The sequence below is a fragment of the Arvicanthis niloticus genome, chromosome 8 (assembly GCF_011762505.2).
Source record: "Arvicanthis niloticus isolate mArvNil1 chromosome 8, mArvNil1.pat.X, whole genome shotgun sequence".
NCBI lineage: Eukaryota > Metazoa > Chordata > Mammalia > Rodentia > Muridae > Arvicanthis > Arvicanthis niloticus.
The window spans coordinates 63,465,112-63,484,500 of NC_047665.1; the positions used below are offsets into that span (position 1 = coordinate 63,465,112).

The 19,389-nt window shown below is 45.0% G+C and overlaps 1 protein-coding gene across 6 annotated transcripts in view; it reads right to left on the reverse strand.

Moving 5' to 3' along the window:
- Positions 1 to 516: 516 nt before the first annotated feature.
- Positions 517 to 19,389, reverse strand: part of Fam171a1 (family with sequence similarity 171 member A1) — a 128,537-nt gene continuing 109,664 nt past the window's right edge. For all 6 annotated transcript variants that reach the window (XM_076939492.1, XM_076939491.1, XM_034510567.2 and 3 more), the window contains 3 exons: positions 8,444 to 8,560; positions 5,274 to 5,388; positions 517 to 3,095 (listed from right to left, as the gene is read on the reverse strand). In XM_076939492.1, coding sequence (XP_076795607.1) covers positions 1,406 to 3,095; positions 5,274 to 5,388; positions 8,444 to 8,560 — 1,922 coding nt within the window. In that variant the 3' untranslated portion in view covers positions 517 to 1,405. The remainder of the gene's footprint in view (positions 3,096 to 5,273; positions 5,389 to 8,443; positions 8,561 to 19,389) is intronic.

Genomic DNA, 19,389 nt, shown 5'->3' on the forward strand with positions numbered 1-19,389 from the left:
AATTCCTGGTGTTTATGCATTCACAACCCCCCAACATTGAAGTCTCCCTTCAATGTCGAAGTCAAAGACAGTTTCCCAACAGACGAAGGCTTAGAATGAATCAGAATGAACACATTATTTTTTTTTCCTTCTTCCAAGTTTATTTTGAGTTTTCATTTTTGGACAACCAAGCAGCTCTTAAAAGGAGAATGTGCAGAAGAGTCTTTCTGGCACTTTTGGACAGTACATGAGTGTTTTTTAACAGTCACATTCAATCCCCCTGCTCAGCCCACACTCTCACGTTTGGTGAGCAAGAAGGGCACATGGGATTCCAGAGTTAATACATAACCCTATATACAAACAGCCAGTGGAACCATCATGGTGGCTAGTGACCAAGGGGATGGAATAGGAACAGGCATCTCTACAGTGTCCTCTAGTCTATCTTAGCTAAACAGACCCACGTTACACATGATAACTAGAGCGTGTACTGTGTTGAAATGAGGATGCGGAGTACGAATGGCACTTGGCAGCATGCAGTTCCAAGAACAAGGTATTGTTTAGTAACTTCATATAAAATCCAGGCAGTTCAATTGAAAGGGTTAAGAAAAGACATGAAACCGAGGGACTGTCTGTTGTCACTGTAAAAAAGGCACTTGGAGTTAATGGGACCAGAATTAAAGGACTCTTAGCTGATAAAAAACTTCAGTACAGTTTCATTAAAGGGCTTAGAGATGTTAAGAGCCGACACCTGGGTTATGAGTTCCTGAAGGGAGACACTGAAACCAACCACAGAGAAGTAGAACAGACTGAAACAAGGAAGCAAAAAAATTTACAACTGAAACTGAATTATACTTTAAAGAAAGAAAAAACAACCCCCTATGAGAGAGAGAGAGAGAGAGAGAGAGAGAGAGAGAGAGAGAGAGAGAGAAAGAGAGAGAGGCCTAACTGAAGCAAAGCATAAGCAAAGAAACAAAGAAGCAGCAATGCATAGCTTTCCTTTGAGATAACACCGACTTCTGGAAAGTACTTGCCACCCAACTTCCCAGTGAGAGCTTCACAGTAGCGTTATCATGATAGAATGGAGGGTTCAAACAATGCAAAGAGAGTTTCATCTGTTTCCAGAATCTGAGGGAAAACTGAGGTGATCCTTGGAGCACAGCGATCCCACACGTGGTCTGTCAGCATCCCTACTGTGACAGGTCAGGTCCGTAGAATGACGGATGTTTCCAGCCACCTTCCCAGAGAGGCAGCATCTGTCAGACACCTTTCGTTCTGCGTCATAACCGTAATTCCACAGCCATGTCAATGCAGTAAGCATCTACTTGCATGGTCTTCACTCCTCAGCTTCTCCACACGCAGGTACGCACTTCCATGAGAAACGATATTTGGCAATTTTATAATCCGCATTTAGGGGCTCACCCACGGCTCATTTGATGTTGAAGGCCATCAAGGGTCTTTCCTCTCGTTTTTGCCAGGGGCTTTTCTTATCTTCTCCTTGGTCATCGTCATCATCATCGTCTTCATCTTCGTCATTGGCAGATCTTCTCTGGTTGGGACTGGCTAATGGCTCCAGGGGAACGTCTGAAGTTCGTTTGGTTGTCTCCTCCTGCAGGCTGGGCAGCTGGCCCCCACTCCTCCGACCTGACCCTTCCAACAAGCATCGAAGTGTGCTGTCCTCGGGGGTGCAGACCGCGGCTGCACACTCACTGCCGCTCTGGTCCATGTCCTCAAGGTACACGAGCTGTGTGTAGGCAGTGCTGTCGGGAGCTCTGGGATCTTTTTGCTGGTGCTCCTGTAGAGGTGGGTGGCTTTGCTGGAGAGACAAAGGGTCTCCCCTTCCCTTCCGGGCAGATTTTGGTTCATTCATATCCACACCAGAGTCCAAACTGGCATCATTACTTCCATTCCTTCCAGCTCTTTGGAGATCAATGTATGAGTGTCTAACATGAGCGTTGGACCTTCCATCTAGGGAGACAAACCATGCCCGAGGGTGTGGAAGTGGCTTCCCACCCCCAAGCTCCATCAGTGCCTTTTCGGTCAGGAGCTGCACCTCGCTGTTCATTTGAGCCAAAGCTGCATCATTCAGGGATGCTGGGATGGACAGTGACTCTGACATGGATGCATTCTGAGAGCTCCACTCCCGTGCACTTGTGTCCTGTAGGTGCTGCTGGGAAATAGCCTGGGAAGACAAGGGTTGGCCTTGGATCTGAGAGGATGGGTGTGGGAAGATCCCTGCATGGGGGTTGGACAGCTCGGCCTGGAGTCTTCCTATTTCCAGCTGCTGGTCAGCGGGGACCACCAGAGGCTGGCTCACATATGAATGATCCCCTGGAAGTTTCATATAATGAGCCGGGATGACCAAGGCAGGCAACACTTTCCTGTAAACGCTGTCATTGACTTGGTCCACGGAACTACAGCAGATCAACTGGCCTGGCCTCGGGAAGGAAGTAGGTCTCTCCAGGTGATCGACAGATCGTGACATCATACATTCAGTAGGTCTGCGGTCTAGCAGTTGTTCTTTCTCAGGGGATAAAGGTACATGGTACATGTGTTCCTGAATGGTGAGTTTGCTTCCTGCTGACGTCAGGCCTTCTTGATCTTGCTTTTCAAATAAAGGCTGGGAGAGCACAGTATTGTAACTACCCCTGTAGTCATCACTGCTGGGGGGCTCGTAGCCTTCCTTCTCCATAGACTTTCTTGTCTTTAAGGGGAAAATCTCCACGGACTTATGGTAGTCTTTCCCCAGCGTCCCACTTGGCGTTAAGTTATCAAAAGATGTTTGGCTTTTATCCTCTTCTTTGTGGGACAGCAGCTCCTCCCTGGAGCTAAATTCCTGTGAAGTACTATAGGAGAGCTTCAGCATGGGTGTGTGCAGGTCCCCCTCCCCACTGGGGGACATCATTTCTAAGTGCACCCCTCCCATCAATTCCTTTGTCCCTGGGGCCTCTGGGCGGCTATGGCTGGAGACGGACAGAGGCCCAGGATAGTCGGATGCTCGACGAGAGAACAGCAAGTTGACATGAGACATGGACGTTGACTGATCCCTCTTGGCGCTCTCCAGAGCCGGGGGGAGCTGGAGCTTTCTGTGATGCTGACGGGGTTTCAAGCACTTCCTCCTGTAACCAATCAGGTGACACAAGGGCAGAAGTGAGGGACTCACGATGGCTATGTTTTGGGTAAAATTCTATCAATTTCCACAATGAAAAGCAAAACAATTTATAAGCACCCCGAAGAAGCCTCTTCACACCCACAATCTCATTTTAACCCAGAGTAGAAAAGTCTAGGGTTTGGAGGCTCAGGATTTTATAGAGAAGCCAAGTTATCTATTCAACAATGAACACCCAGGAGCCAGCAATACACATTCTTTCTAAGGTAATAGATAATGGCATTGAAATAAAAATAATTTTGCTTTGATCTTGAGAGTTTCATCGCTTAGTGACTGTTGAGGAATAGGAATTAACTGTGAAACAACTCTTTCCTTTCTTGGTGCGTGTTTCTGTAGGGGTGCACGTGTGCGCTTGTGTGCGTGTTTCTGTAGGGGTGCACGTGTGTGCGTGTGTGTTTCTGTAGGGTGCACGTGTGTGCTTGTGTGTGTGTGTTTCTGTAGGGGTGCACGTGTGTGCTTGTGTGTGTGTTTCTGTAGGGGTGCATGTGTGCTTGTGTGTGTTTCTGTAGGGGTGCACGTGTGTGCTTGTGTGGATGTTTCTGTAGGGGTGCACGTGTGTACTTGTGTGAGTGTTTCTGTAGGGGTGCACGTGTGTGCTTGTGTGTGTGTTTCTGTAGGGGTGCACGTGTGTACTTGTGTGCGTGTTTCTGTAGGGGTGCACGTGTGTGCTTGTGTGCGTGTTTCTGTAGGGTGCATGTGTGTGCTTGTGTGTGTGTTTCTGTAGGGGTGCACGTGTGTGCTTGTGTGCGTGTTTCTGTAGGGTGCACGTGTGTGCTTGTGTGTGTGTTTCTGTAGGGGTGCACGTGTGTACTTGTGTGCGTGTTTCTGTAGGGGTGCACGTGTGTGCTTGTGTGCGTGTTTCTGTAGGGTGCACGTGTGTGCTTGTGTGTGTGTTTCTGTAGGGGTGCACGTGTGTGCTTGTGTGCGTGTTTCTGTAGGGGTGCACGTGTGTGCTTGTGTGTTTCTGTAGGGGTGCACGTGTGTGCTTGCGTGCGTGTTTCTGTAGGGGTGCACGTGTGTGCTTGTGTGTGTGTTTCTGTAGGGGTGCATGTGTGCTTGTGTGTGTTTCTGTAGGGGTGCACGTGTGTGTTTGTGTGTGTGTTTCTATAGGGGTGCACGTGTGTGCTTGTGTGCGTGTTTCTGTAGGGGTGCACGTGTGTGCTTGTGTGCGTGTTTCTGTAGGGGTGCACGTGTGTGCTTGTGTGCGTGTTTCTGTAGGGGTGCACGTGTGTGCTTGTGTGCGTGTTTCTGTAGGGGTGCACGTGTGTGCTTGCGTGCGTGTTTCTGTAGGGGTGCATGTGTGTGCTTGTGTGTGTGTGTCTCTCTGTTGGTCAGAGATCAACGTTGGGTATCATCTACCTTATTTGAGACAGGCTCTCTTATTTAACCTAGAGCTCATCACGTAGGCTAGGCTGCCGGTCAGTGAGCCCTAAAGACACTCACTGTTCTGCCTCTCCAGTGCTGAGATTACATCTGGCATGGGCCACTACATCTCCTTTTTGTATGTGGCTTCTGAAGTGCCAAGTCAGGTTCTCATGCTTGTACAGTAAACACTTTACTAACTGAGCTATGTCCCAGCCCTTGTTAAGCTTGTGTGTGTGTATGTGTGTATATACACGTGCGTGCATGTGTATGTATGTGTGTATGGCATATGCACAGTGCAAACCTGTAGGATGGAGGAGAATGTTCGATATTCTCTATCACTGTCTGCCTTATTCTAGGACCTCTCTTGAACTTGGAGGAGGCTGGCAGCCAACAAGCCTTCTTGTCTGGACCGCCTACAGCACCAGGGCTACCGACAGGTGTGAGTGGCTGTTCTCCTCTTCCCACACAGGTGCTAGAGATCTGAACATAGGCCCTCATGCTAACATAGAAGGAGCTCTTACTTCCTGAGGCATGTCTCCAGCACCTAAGCTCTTACAAGCCCCTTAACAATAGCTGCAACTTTACATAACCTGTGGGGTCATTTGCAACTTAGATTACGTGTCTGAGTCCTAGGTGATCTTTCATGAGTTAAACTAAAATGGTTTAGGGGGGAAAAGAAAGAAGGAAGAAAACATTTCCGAATACCAACTGCATAAGAAATTCTACATTAAACAAACACATCGCCCAAATAGTAACACTTTACCTGCAATAATATAAAAGGAGACACAGCAAAACCAAAAGAATGAAAGCCATTCCTCCTAAAATGGCCAAAAGAAACACCGTGTGATACGTGGTAATGTCCTGTGTCACAACGGGACCTAGAAGGCCAGAAAATCGCATTTTAGAGCTTTGAATCCCTTCATATAAGAATAGGAATAATGAGTTAGGAATGTAATGACTTTAAAAAAAAAAAAACCCTCTTCCTGCCTGTGAGATAGAGCAGTGGCCAGTCAGAAACATAATGGATGGCCGTTTTGCACCCAAGGTACTGTCATCCCTGTCCATGATGGCTGTTGGCCCTTCAGTGGCTGGCAACCCTGAAGCTCAAGTATGAAATGCTCTTACATGGAGGGGATTCCCAGCCCTCCCCCTTAGAGTAGAAGCGAGACTCTCTCAGCAGCATGCCGGGCATTCTAAATACATGACCTTTTAATAAAAGAAGATGAATGCATGATAAACCATTGAGTAGATTCTCATGTACGAGAGGAACCAGGTATCTGGGGATTTTACAAGGTAGGAAAAAATGATTATGATTTTACTTTCACTTTTCCTGGGAATTACTGCTGTATAGAATATCTTTGGCTTGAATGAAGTACTTTAAGTACATGGTAGAAAGCACTTTAAGTACATGATAGAAAGTACATGATAGAAGCACTTTAAGTACATGATAGAAATTTACTGTGATTTTGAAATGTCAAGTCTGACCAAAAAGCTTTCCTATTTAAATAAATTAAATAGTCATCCATGATATTGTTTTTGTTTGTTTATTTTTAACAAGGCTAACCTCTTATGGCCATAGACTTCTCTAGCACTTAAAGACAAGATTTGCTGGAGATAATCAGGACAAAACAAACAGCTTTTAATTTGCAATGCAAAGAACACCAAGGAGTGAGTTTAAGTTTTGCCCTCGATGGATTTCAAGAGCAATGCGAATCGGCCTCATAACGTTATGAGTAATATAAGTAGGGTTCACATTATAACTCACAACAGATGGGTAACAAAACCTCTGAATGATATTTATTCTTGCCCAATTTCCTGTACTGTACAGGACAAGGGGCACAGTGGCTTCATATTATTTATAAACAAGTTACCCATTTGTTTTATTAAAAATTTGTTTTTGATGTTCAATGACAGATTTTTTTTTTTTTAAGAAATATTTTTAAGGAGACAAATTGTATTCCCTCCCTTTCTCCCTTGTTCCCCCCTCTCTCCTTTCCTGGGGTTTCACTGTAAGCCCTGGCTGACCTGGTTGGCCTTGAACTTCCAGCAACTCTTTTGCCTCTGCTCCACTACTCTTGGATGAGCCAGCATGTCTGGCTCAAATCTTTTAAAGAGCTAAATGAATCCAAGGAAGATCACTGGGTTTTGGAATTTGTGATGTTTCCTGAGTCCAGAAGAGGATGGAATTCTCTCTTAAATATAGTTCACTTAGTAGGGCGGGAAAGTGGGCTGAGTGTGTACATAGGTGTCTGTACACTGCCTTAACTGGCCACAGGACGTCTTAGTACAAAGACAATATTCTAAGACATTGGATTTGATCCTCCACACAGAAGGAACGAGAAGGGCAGGGGGAGACTTTGGTCCTGTAAAACCATTCTCGAGGTCTGTTAAGCACTCAGAATGTAATTCTTTTAGCCTGTGTCAAAAGAAATCTTCATAAAACTCACGGCTTAAAGTTTAGACTCTGCTTAAGCAGAGAATTAAGGAACAAAACCATAATCGTTTTCTTCTTGGTTTGGGGCCCGGGGAAGCACAGCTTCACTGAAATGCATCTTAATAAAAGGGATAGTGGGGAGATTACCCATCCATGCATCCCCATGATGTGCACCACTGGGCCAGGATGGGGTTGCTTTTCACAGCTCTCAGCCTCTTCTTTCACGGCATGAGAACTCCCGGGAAACCTGTGCTGGGCAGCCCTTGCTTTCCTCTTTATAAAGGCATATATTAATATTAATCTGTTGCATGGTGGGAAAATTGACAGTCACAGTTGTTTGAAATATAAGAAAACTTCCCTTTGGTGGCAGGATTTTTGTGGTGTTCACTCTGGTACCTGAGGCATTTTGTTTCTTTCTCTCTTTTGTCTGCTTTTGCGTACTTCAAATTAGGGGACCAGGTGCTCCTGTGCCAGGCTCACGCTGGCAATGCTGTGAGAGTCACTCCTTCAAGGAAAGCACTGAGGAGTGTATACTTCTTAGATGAGGATGTGGTGACGGAACGGAAGGCCTTTCCACACCGTCTAGGAATGGCTCCGTCTTATTAGCTACTTACAAGGTCGAAGCACAAACTCTAGTGCTTCCACATTAATTCCATTGCTAAAATATTTCGAGTTTTCACTTGGAAATGCGTCGATAATGACTTTGTCTGAAGTTCCTTTTATTAATCATAGCTTGCATTTAACCCGTCTCAATTATGTAACTCTCTAGAACTGCATGCACTTTAATATGTGTTAAAAACAACACAAAACACAATTCCGAGTGTACCCCTAGCATAAACACTGCTGAGGAAAGCGGATTTTCCAAGGTGGGCAGTCCAAGGGCATGGCTTTTAAGGGCAGCGATGGGAGGCATCACTAGAAAGACTTCTCATGAGAAGCACATTATTCTGCAATACCACCAGAACTATGTAACTATATATATACACACACACACACACATATGCATGTATTTATTATGTCCTATACAGGAAACAATCTACATATTCTAAGTGATGATTACTCTTTTTAACATTAGGCAGCTGGCTTTTCACTAAGTTGATCAGAAATGCTAAAGCAAGCATTTTGCCTTAAGAAGCTCCCAGTGAGGGCTTTTTTGCTGAGAGCTTGACCCTCAAGCTTACAAACACACCAGGCCACAGCTGTCTCAGGAATCAGGGAGGAGGTCCCAGCCTCCTTTGAACACTTTCACTTAAGAATTCCCAAAGGCAACTGTCTGAGCAAGATGGGACTGGAGACGGGACCACTTCCACGCCTTATGCCGGACCTCCATGTGAAAGTTCCAGGCACAACTCCCACCCACAAAACAGCCTTTCTTTACCATTTGATGTTCTAAAAGAACACAACAGGAAATGCCCATAGAAGTGATATTTAAATGAATGCTGAGCTCAGACCCCCAAAGAAATCCACCCAGATTGCCAGCTCTGTTGGCTCTGCGTTACCTGGGATGGGAGGAGACATGGCTGCCACCCAGTACCCCAGCTGGGGAGCGATGTACGTCCACGTGAGCTGGCTGCCTTCCTGGTGCACCAGGCCCAAACCACTCTTCAGCCACGTTCCTGTGGGGTTTGGAAAAGAAGTTCATCAGGGTACATGGCCATGAATGTTTATAAAAAAAAACACTTTAAATTCTGCATTCACAACTTGCTGGATAGCCAGTCAGTCACATTACTACCTACAGACTGTGTACAACTTTCTGTAAAAAGTCTTGGGTTTTCTTTGTGTTATAGACTAACTGCATATCAGTTACTTTATTACCCACCTCTCTTTCCAAAGAGAAAATCTGTGCAGAAGGCACTGGATTCCGAAGAGTCAGAGCAACAACAGTCTGCGAGGGGTCGGCAGAGGTAGGAAAAGGGAGCCCGGAGTCGTTCGTGGTGTTTATATTTAAGCAAGTAAACACATTTCTTATCCTAGTTAAGACGAGGTCTCAACAATTTAGAAAAGATTTATTTGCTTATCTATGTTTGCAGCACCAGGGATGCTATGCAATGACTCTGCCACTGAGGCACACTCCGCCTCCAGCCTTGTATTTAAAGATATAGATTCACGAGTGCCATCTTTGCATATCCTGGGTGAGTAAGTCTGGTGTAGGCAATAATATTAAAAAGTTTCCATTAAGGAAAATCTGCTGTGCACTAGCTCACCATGATCCATGTCTTACATTCATTATCTATGATTCTCACAACAGTGCCGTACCACAGGATTTCATTTTCCTGGAGGAAGCGGAGATTGAGGAATGATGGGTTTTAGAACTTTCACAAGGCCTGGGTGTTGTGAGCACAGCACGGAGGGGCCTAGATCTGCCCGACTGGGGGTGGGGCGGCTTCTGCTGTTGTGCCACACAACATCCCCGCAGACCTTCTCGGAGACTGGCGACACTGCTCCTTTCTGAAGCTTGCAGGCAAAGGCTCAAGGATGGAGTCATAGTAGTTCTAGGCCAATGGACTGTTTCTTAGCTCAAAAGGCAACAGTGTTCACCAGCAGGAACCTTGTATGGAGGCCTGAGACGGCCCACGGTGGGCAGAAGCCCAAGAGGGAGGCAGCCAGTGCCCCTCCCCACCACACCCCCCAAGGCTTGTGCACACCTCTCCTGAACCAGCAATGGTGGCACAGGCTACACACACAGGGATGCTTCTGAGCCCTCCCTATTTCTACATTCATGGACCACTCGAAATTGCCACATGGATGATCCTGGCTGGATCGAGTGTGTCAAGTGGTTGACCCTATGTCACAAGTTCCTGGGTCTCATATGGCTGAGGCAAAAGTAGATTTTTCAAACTGGAGGAAAAAGCAAAACAAAATAATGCTTGGGCTGCTTCTAGGCACTATTAGTTGCTATGGTGACACCCAAATGCCGTGGGTGGAAAGGTGCTTCCCACCTCACACCCCTCCCTTTTCCTTCGTACAGCAGTGGCACACAGCAGGGGCAGCTAGGCATAGCAAGGCTCTGCATTCACGAGTGACGAATGCAACAGGCCTGCCTGTGAGATCACACTGTAGGTGATTTTGGTTCAAGCTGAAGCAGAATATAAGCTAAAAGGTCACTAAAACAAGCGTGAGACCATAGCTGCCCAGTTTGGACTCATTTCCTGAGGCATGAATCATGCCAACTCAGAGATCATATAGCATCTGTGAGTACCAGTGGTTTCATGGGGCTTCTGAGGAAATGGGAACAGAAGACATTGAACACAGTAGAAAGGGGGGTTTCTGTGCTGGGCAAGGATGTTTCTCCAGAAGGAGAGAACGGGTAAGTTTCAGCGGCTCCCACCACCCCCTCATCCTCTCCTGCCATGACTCACAAACCCCACCCACTCCCACACACTGCTCTCCCACCGGCACAGCAGGCAGCATCTTTGATTAGCCAGGATACAGCCATGCATTCTTTGGTTGGCTATTTCCTCAGATTAGATGGTTGAGTCACTGCTCTTCAAATGGGGTGGATGCTAAATGGGACCCAGCAGACGAGAGCTGGGGGCTGAGTCCTAATTCCTGTTCATTCATAAGCCGCCAGCTCTGCCTAAGTTGCTTCTTACAAGAAAATCAACTTCAGGACCTGAAAAATTCCTCCAAGTTACATATGAGGCAAGCCAAGTGGGTGGAGATATCATCAACACTATGAGTCCATACCCACTGCCCAGATGACTGGTTCCTGTTCTAGCCTGGAAGATGCAACACTAAAAGGCCATCTGCTAAAGATGTCTAAAGTACTCTGGAAGGTCAAGGGAATAGTGTCACCCGGGGTGGTGGAGCAGGGCTTGTTAGTATGGACAACAGGTGGGGAGGGAGACAGGAGGGTGACAAGGTCACTCAGGAAAAAGAGAAACATGGAGAAGCATGAAGCAGTGGACCAAGGACTGGAAAGACAGGTTCAAGGTGAACATGGATAGACCATGGCTGGAAGGAGCGTCACATCTACCTCAGTAGACCTTGGAATAAACACTGAAGCTATGGAACCTATAAACCAAGGCCAACTATGGCCCTGTGCTGTCTGCTTGTCGTGCCTAGCTAGTCCTCATGACTGACTGCTGTTGTAGGTCTAACCTTGCATACTTTTCCTCTATTCTAAAAGATGCACATCTGAGTTTGAGGAGAACTTCCTGTACATCTGCACATTCCATATTTCCTCATTCCTAGGAAACGTTTTTACTGTACTATTATTTTTCTAAGAGATGTGGTCACATGTTGTTTTAGGTCTGATCTCCTCCAATGGGTTACAAGCTCCGAGACTGCCGACCTATGTATTTTATACAGTTTGTCTTCTACGAAGTGTATGAGTTCCCTTCTCTACCACCCTTATCCCTTCTAATTCCCAACATTAGTTAGTAGAGAAAGAAGGTTAGAGGGGAAAGGGGTGCCGCTCTGATTGCAAGAACTACTTCCTTCCTGATGATTAGGGATATTGAATTTCTTGGGGCAGTGTTGATCTTTGTTGTTAGGATATCTCCAAGCAGCAAGCAGCAAGCAGCAAGCAGCAAGCAGCAAGCAGCAAGCAGCAAGCAGCAAGCAGCAAGCAGCAAGCAGTAAGCAGCAAGCAGCAAGCAGTAAGCAGCAAGCAGCAAGCAGTAAGCAGCAAGCAGAAACAGGAAAAGCAGCCACTGCACCTCTTGGGGCTCTAGCATTTTTATACCCTCTCAAGAGTCTCCAAGCTTCAGACATTCACTTGTAGGAACTATCTGTAGTTGGTCAAATCACACCCCTGACAGAGCACAAGACAACTCATTGTCAGCTGCTGTGGACAATCTGAATCATCCCCATATCCCACACCTGGGATTAGAACAAAAACATTCCATGTTTCTGTGATTAAGAAACCAAAATTCTCATCATAACCAAGTACCTAGAAATATATCCAAATAGAAACTTACTTGCACACCGAGTGAATGCTAGAGGCACAGTCCAACAAATAGCATCAGTATCTTGAGAAAGACTGGATGTGGACCACAGAAAAGCTATCCTAGCAGCAGTGGGACTAAACTGGGATGTTCCCCTTCCAAACGACAGGGAGAGAAGCCAGCTGGGGAGAATCATTAACTTTGGCAGACCTTCTATATAATACACAACAGGGTCTGACAAAAGTGTGATGCTGTTTTGGGATTTGATCATGCTGTTCCTGGCAAGGGCATCTTCCAAGATTTCTGTTTTTGTGGGAGGGAATGCTACAGGAAACAAGAATTAATGAACTGTGTGCTGGAAGCATATGCTTCTCATTACTGAGACCCTGATGTTATGGCAGGATGATGGGGCTTTCCTACCTGGGGAGGGTGGGCGAGGGCTTCTCACCTGTACATTGGTGTACAGAAGTGGTAATCGTGCTAAAGATGGGCAACAAGGCTTGGATTCATTACAGGCAAAACCACTGGCAGAGCAGACAAAGCTCCTTAAGGTCCCCTGTGTTGAATAAGGTTATAAGATAGCAGGGTGCTAGAAAGGGCACTTTCATATGCACACATGCGGATACCAGTCCTGTTCAGACAGCACAGAGCAGTTTTCCTGCTTTATAAGTGGGAGAAATATCAACTGTGAAAGACCTTTATTTTTTTACACCTTCCATGTGAATGAGGCCACCTTTTGGATGGCTGCTGGTACCGATGAATACATCTTCTATGAAAGGGCTGTTCTTGGTAAGATTCTTATTTTTGTGATCCAATCACAGAGCAGGCCCCCCAGTGAACAACAACATTGTCTGGCTTCTTTGGGCCCACTTCATCTGCTCTGTCTTTTTACCTTTCCCTAGCCTGGTCCTTCTTGACCACTTCCCATGGCTGCCCTGTAGGTCTTCCCTATAGGACTCCTGTATCCTCTTCATATGCAGGCAATTGAGACCACTTCTGGGACACAGAGATAAAGGCTCTCACTTGTCGGTGGCAGTTAGGGAGGACTTACACTCTCTGGTGCATTTCTAGCCCCACCCAGGGTGGCTTTAGTGTGGAAAAGCCATACAGGTGCAGCTGCATCAACCTGGTTGCTGTGTAGGTATCTCAGGACTTAGCAAGGTGACTTATGCCTCTTTGCTCTGACATGAACAGTGGTTGGGTGTGAAGTGAGTGACGGTCATGTGGTCTTCCCCACCAGCATCGAGGAAACAGATGTTGCAAGATTGGAATTTCTAGCTAATTAATTCTTAAGTAGCTTTAAGGAATTTGGAGTCCTTTTAATGGAATCTTGAGCAAAAATGAATACATACAACAGAAAAAGGTAAGCTGCTCATAAGAAGGGAAACAGAGCCCTTTCCCAAAGGGATATTCTTCTGTACCTGCCAAAGTAGGGACAAGTAGTATAAGAATATATATATATATATATATATATATATATATATATATATATATATGAGAAATAGTATAAGAATATATATATATATATATATATATATATATATATATATGAGAAATAGTATAAGAATACGTTTTCATTTTAATCCCAGGTGTAGGATGTGGGGCTGCTGCAGATTGTCCACAGCAGGTGACTACGATTTGCCTCATGCTCTAGCAGGAGCATGATTTTGCCAGCGGCACATGGTTTCTCCGATTGTGTGACCTTTGAATTCTGGGGACTTTTCAGAAGGTGCATATATATATGCCAGGGCCCTGAGAGGTTGGGTGGGCTGTTGGTTGGCGTTTGTAGTGCACAAAGAAGAAACAAAAAGAAAAAGAAATTAGATATCCTGACTGAAGGTCAAACGTTCCCACAGGAATGTGATGCTCTTAATCAGCAAGAAGTAGTCTAATGATAATGTCCTCCCTTTCAGACTGACTTTATTCAGGGATCTCTCTTTCTCTCTCCTCCTCTATCCTTTCTCTCCTATCTACTAATAGGGGGGTGAAACCTGGGGGGATAAAGCGTGAGAAAAGAAGAACCACAAAGTAGCAGAAAGACAGCTACATGTCAACATTTGAGAAGAAAGTTTGATAGAAATACCAAAATCTGCATGTAATTTTGATTCAGACACAAGTATTTTACTTGATAATTTGAGGACATGGTCATGATCAATGGCAGGTCTAGGTTCGGTGCCCCTAGGTACGTGGACTTGAGGATTTTGAAGGTGGTTGATTACTCTTATGACAAATAGTTTTTCTGCTGCCCACATGTTCACTGTCCTTCCTACACATCATGTTCATGTCATCAAGTTCTGTTCCTATATCACCGCTGAGGCTCAACTTGCCATGCTTAGCACTGTCACCATCCCCTTATCAATGTACTATCTAGAATAATGTATTAGGCCATGTATTATCATCCAATTATCCAACAGTGGCACTCTGAATTAAATTTAGTTATATATATGACCATTTGACTGTAATGATTATTATATACAGTAACCATCAGATAAGGCACCCCATCCTTATCTTTAAGATAGGATGGGGTCTCCTAGTGATCACTGATGTGCTAGCTAGTTACCATGCAACAATCAAATTAACTTTTATTTATGTAAAATAAAAGTATATATAAAGAAAAGCAAGTTCAAATGTTGAACTAGTGCCTTCCCAAAGGCTAAAGGACTCTATAACATGAAAAAGAACTCACTCAAAATGCAACATCCTTTTTGAAAGAAGCCTAATGAGCACAGATTTATCTTGCTGTTCCTCTTGGCATATTCATTTTTCCTGGATACTCCTCTTCAATAGGAATGATACTTCAGCTTAACTTCATAATAAGCACAAAGATCTGATATTATGAACAACAATGAGTTAAAGAAATTATAAGCAGAACCCAACAGCACTAGAACAGATTACACTACACATTGAAGTTGACTCCTTGCACATTAGGCAAAACACAAGAATACAAATCCTGTTGAGACTTTTTATCATATTAGACTTCAAAGCACTGAGCAGACGAACACCCAGCACCACTACACAGGGCCAGCTTATCTCACGAGTGAGTTTCATAGCATAAGGGATACTCTGTGTGAATTCCACCCTGGCCACTTTCCAGTTGTGTGAGCTGAGGACATGCCCCAGATACACAGAAGAGGAAGGACATGGCCTTCATGTCTTTAAGCCATTGAAGATTATGAAGGCACCTGCTTCCCATTTCCACAGTATGTGGTCTGGGCATTTTTACATGTGCAGTTCAGTACCTTACATCTTACTACTGATATATTCTTATTGATATATTCTTCCTGCACAAACTTAGAAGAACTTCTACTAGATCTATAAGCTGGAAGCCGGGAAGAATTCTGCAACCATTCAGAAAACCCATCTCAAAACCATTCTGCCAATTAAAAGTGGTTATTGTTCACATTGCAAAGTATGGCCATCTCTATTCCCACACCTACATTTTGACTGTGCAGTATTCTGAAACACTCACGATGAGCAACGGGGACACCCATGTTGACACAGGATAAACAATCCCACTGCTCTACTGCCTCATTTCCTCTCTTGGGCTCTAGTGGCGCTGAGTGAAATGATCAGCACGGGGTCAGCATAGCATGGTTGGGGTATGATGGTCTTAAGAAAACACAAAGCAAGTTACTGTTTCCTCATCCTCTCAGAGTCCTCATTATCATCATCCACCACCACCATCAGTTCCATCTGGACCCCTCAGTATGCCTGAGGTCTCCAGGAGCTGGATAACAAGCCTTCTAAGGCTTTAGTCTATATTACTTTAGGCTATCTCCTTTACTGTAACATTCTACCAACTATACATATAGAAGTCTGAAGGTTGAAGGCTAGTTTATTGTATGCTTTAATAAAAGTGGCACAGGATCATTCAGGTGGGTACAGTGCAGTATTCCTGTAACCCCAGCATTATAACGTGAGGCAGGAGGAGGGTCAGCTCAAGATTAGCCCGGACCACCTGGTAAGACCTCAGCTCAGAAGAAAATAGAATGACTGGAAAAGAATGCAGGAGCTCTCGAGCTACAGTTACCATACAGCAAGGAACCTCACCATTTCTATAGTTACAATATCAAAAAAAGGAAAGACTGGCTTTGAATAGGTCAGTGACCTTCTCTGAAATTACTTTCCCCGTGGAATCAGTTAAGAGGAAGCATCCCTTGTCAATTGTATAGCTAAATATTTCTTGGGTAACTATTTATCTTATAGTTTTTGTTGAGAGAAATCAAACAGGAGCAGAAGTTATATGGGGAAGTTTGGATTCCTTACAGCTTTTGACAAGTAGATTTCAGGACTGGTCTCAACAAGAAGTAAAAGAAGGGAAACTCACAGTAGCTGAGGACTGTGTGTTTGAAGCAGGAAATGAGAGACAGGCTGAGTTTAGAAACCATGACAGAAATAAGCTTGCAGTCACCTAATACAGTCTCAGTATAGAGAATTAGCCTTCCGAAATTCTTGAAGTTTCCTATTGTGGCTCCTTTCCCAAAACTTATTCTTAACTCACTCAGCCTTTAAAGGGGCTGGGATGTGAACAAGGTAGTTTCTGAGGAAGAGATTCTTCTTCTTCTTTTTTTATTTAAAAGGTTGTGTATGTGTGTGTTGCACGTGTGTACATGTATCTGGGCACATGTGTGCTATGGTGCATGCATGGAGGTTAGAAGACAATGTTTGGGAGTCCGTTTGTGTCTTCCACCTATCAAAGCAGAGTCTCTCAACTCTTCCTACGTCAGGCTTGATGACCTGGGGAGCTTCTGGGACATTTTCCTATCTCCACTGGGATCACAGATGTGTGCCCCATATTCAGTTTTTTTTTTGTTTTTTTTTTTTTGTTTTTTTTTTTTTAAATATAAATTCTGGAGACTGAATCCAGGTCATCATGTTTGCAGGACAAGTGTTTTAACCTGTCTAAGCTGAATCCTGAGACTTTTAAGTTACATTAAAATATTTATTTTATGTTTTTAGGCTTTCAGTGTATAAGCAAAGCTGCCACTGACACTGTATGTACGCATGGGTGTGTTCATGTGTGCATGTGTGCCAGGATCTTTCACTGTACTCTGAGCTCAATGCTTAGCCAGACTGGCTGATAAGCAAGCCCCCAGGATCCGCCTGAGTGGGTGCTGGGGATCCAAACTCAGGTCCTCATGCTTGTTCAGCAAACACTGCACCTGAAAACAGTGATCTAGGTGCAAAACGTGATTTTACTGTAAAGCTTTCTTGGAACACACTTGATTTTATGTCTTCTTATCGCGCAGGGATTGCAATTCATCCACCATACCCGTTCCTATTCTGTTCTCATTACTCCCATTGTATAGCAGTCCGTTTGTAAATGCAAATTCATATATGCATGTGCCCTTGGACTGGTGAGATGGCGCAGAAGGTAGAGTGACTGCCATGTAAGCCCCGGCAGACCTGAGTTTGATCCCTGGAACCCACAGAAGGGGGAAAGACTGATTCCACAAGGTTTTCCTCTTTGCACACACATGGTGCTCCACCCCCAAACACTAATATTGCTTGCCCAGAATACCTGTCCTCAGTACCCTCACCTGTGAAGAGAAGATGGTGGTACAGGTGGCCCTGAAGCCAGTGATGCTCACCTGAATGGAAGGAGCATGATGTGTGAATATGTGTGCACGCGTGTGTGTGCGTGTGCGTGTGCGTGTGTGTGTGTGTGAGTGTGATTCTGCACATCAGACATATTCCCGCCAGAGGGATCATCTGCCTGGACTCATGAGTTACTGGGAAGTTCAATGTCAGATGGTGATGATGTTAACAGTGCTGAACACCCGGTGAGGCATGGGCACTGGCATCGACTAATGACTGGAGTGTCCTAGAGCGTCATCCCACGGGGAGACTGCAGTGCTACACTAACAGAACTGCAGGTCTGAGCCTGTCCTTCTTTCTCATATGCTTCACCGAAGATTTGCAAACCACATATGGGCTGATAACAATAATAACAATGATGGTGATCAGGGGAAGGAGTGAGGGAGGAGGAAGAGGGGAAGGATGAGGGGGAGGGGGAAAGGAGAGGAGGAGCAAGAACAGAGGAGGAAGTGGAGAGGGGAAAGGAGGGGGAAAAGAAGAGGGGGAGGAGGTGGGGGTGGGGAGAAGATGATAGGGAAGATGGGGAGGACAAGGGGAGGTTAGGAAGGCTTTCCCTAAGTGCTTGGCCCTGCTCTAACTTCTCCTCTTTCACATATCTATAGTGTAGGGACTCTGCCTATTGTGCTTGTTCACAGATGGGAAATCAGAGGCCCGCTAAGGCTAAGTAAATGGCTCTAGCTCATATACCATGAGTGGGCCTTTCAAGTTCAATTTGTTGTAACTGCTGGTCTGTGGCTCCCTGTTTCTCTGCAATGCTTGAAACTAAACGATATCAGGATAAGCCTACCTACTGCCTTCACTTTGTAATTACTCTTTCAAGTGAAAGGAAGTAGCCATAAATGTATGTTAAAAATATCTGGGGCTTCAGATAGCTTAGCTATTAACAATGGCTGCTCTTGCAGAGGACCCAGGTTCAGTTCCCAGCATCCAAACTCCAGTTGCAAGGGTCTAACACTTTTGGCCTTCACCAACACTTGCATGTAAATGGTACGTGCGCGTGCACATGCGTGCTCACACACACACACACACACACACACACACACACACACACACACACCAGATAAATATCTGTCGAGTTGGGTATGTAGCTTAGTTGCTAGAGTCCTTAGCATGGCATAAACGATGGTAATATATACCTGAAACATCAGCTACATAGCAGTGTGAGGCTAGTCTGGGATACCTGAGAGTTTGCCTCCAACCACCACCACAACAGCAACAGCAGCAGCAATAATAACTCATGTCGCATTAATGTCCTAATTATTTTTACTTAGGGTTCTAATAGACTAAACATAAAATTTTTGCTTAAAACCCAGGCACACTGAAAGTCCTGAAGGTTTCCTGGTGGTGGAAATAGCCAGTGAAAGGGTATGAAGTTGCCACACTTAACCAGCCACCTCCACCAGTGGTAACTAATGGTTAACTGTTAAAGAATGCGGGCTTTCTCTGAGAAGGACTGACTTGCAAACTCTCCAACCACAAACTAACCACTCATTTGTCAGGCTTGCCAAAATGGTTTCGGTTAAATCCAAGCATGGTAAATTCCAATTCTACACAGAGTGAGACTTCAGGAAAACCAACACCCTAAGAATAGAGTTTTAAAACAAAAGTGCCCCAAACCACAGCTACCTGAGAACTAATTTCCAGAAAATGATCATTCCGAGGAGGCTAACAACACAAACGTCTTAACAATGCTTAGAGATGGATGGATGTTACAGGGCTGTTTTTTTGAGTTGCTATGCAACACTGGAAAACATCTGTCCCTCTTCTTAGATCAGCCCATAGAGCGGCACAAGTATATTACACAGTCTAAGTCTCATCCTTCGGGGCAGAACTTCGTGATGAAATGCTTAACAGACCCATAGCAATGGAGCACACACCCTTCTTAGTCCCCAAACGCAGAGAGTCTGTGCCCCACTCTGGAATCTTCCTTAAGACAAAGTTTCCACTGGGCTCTCAGC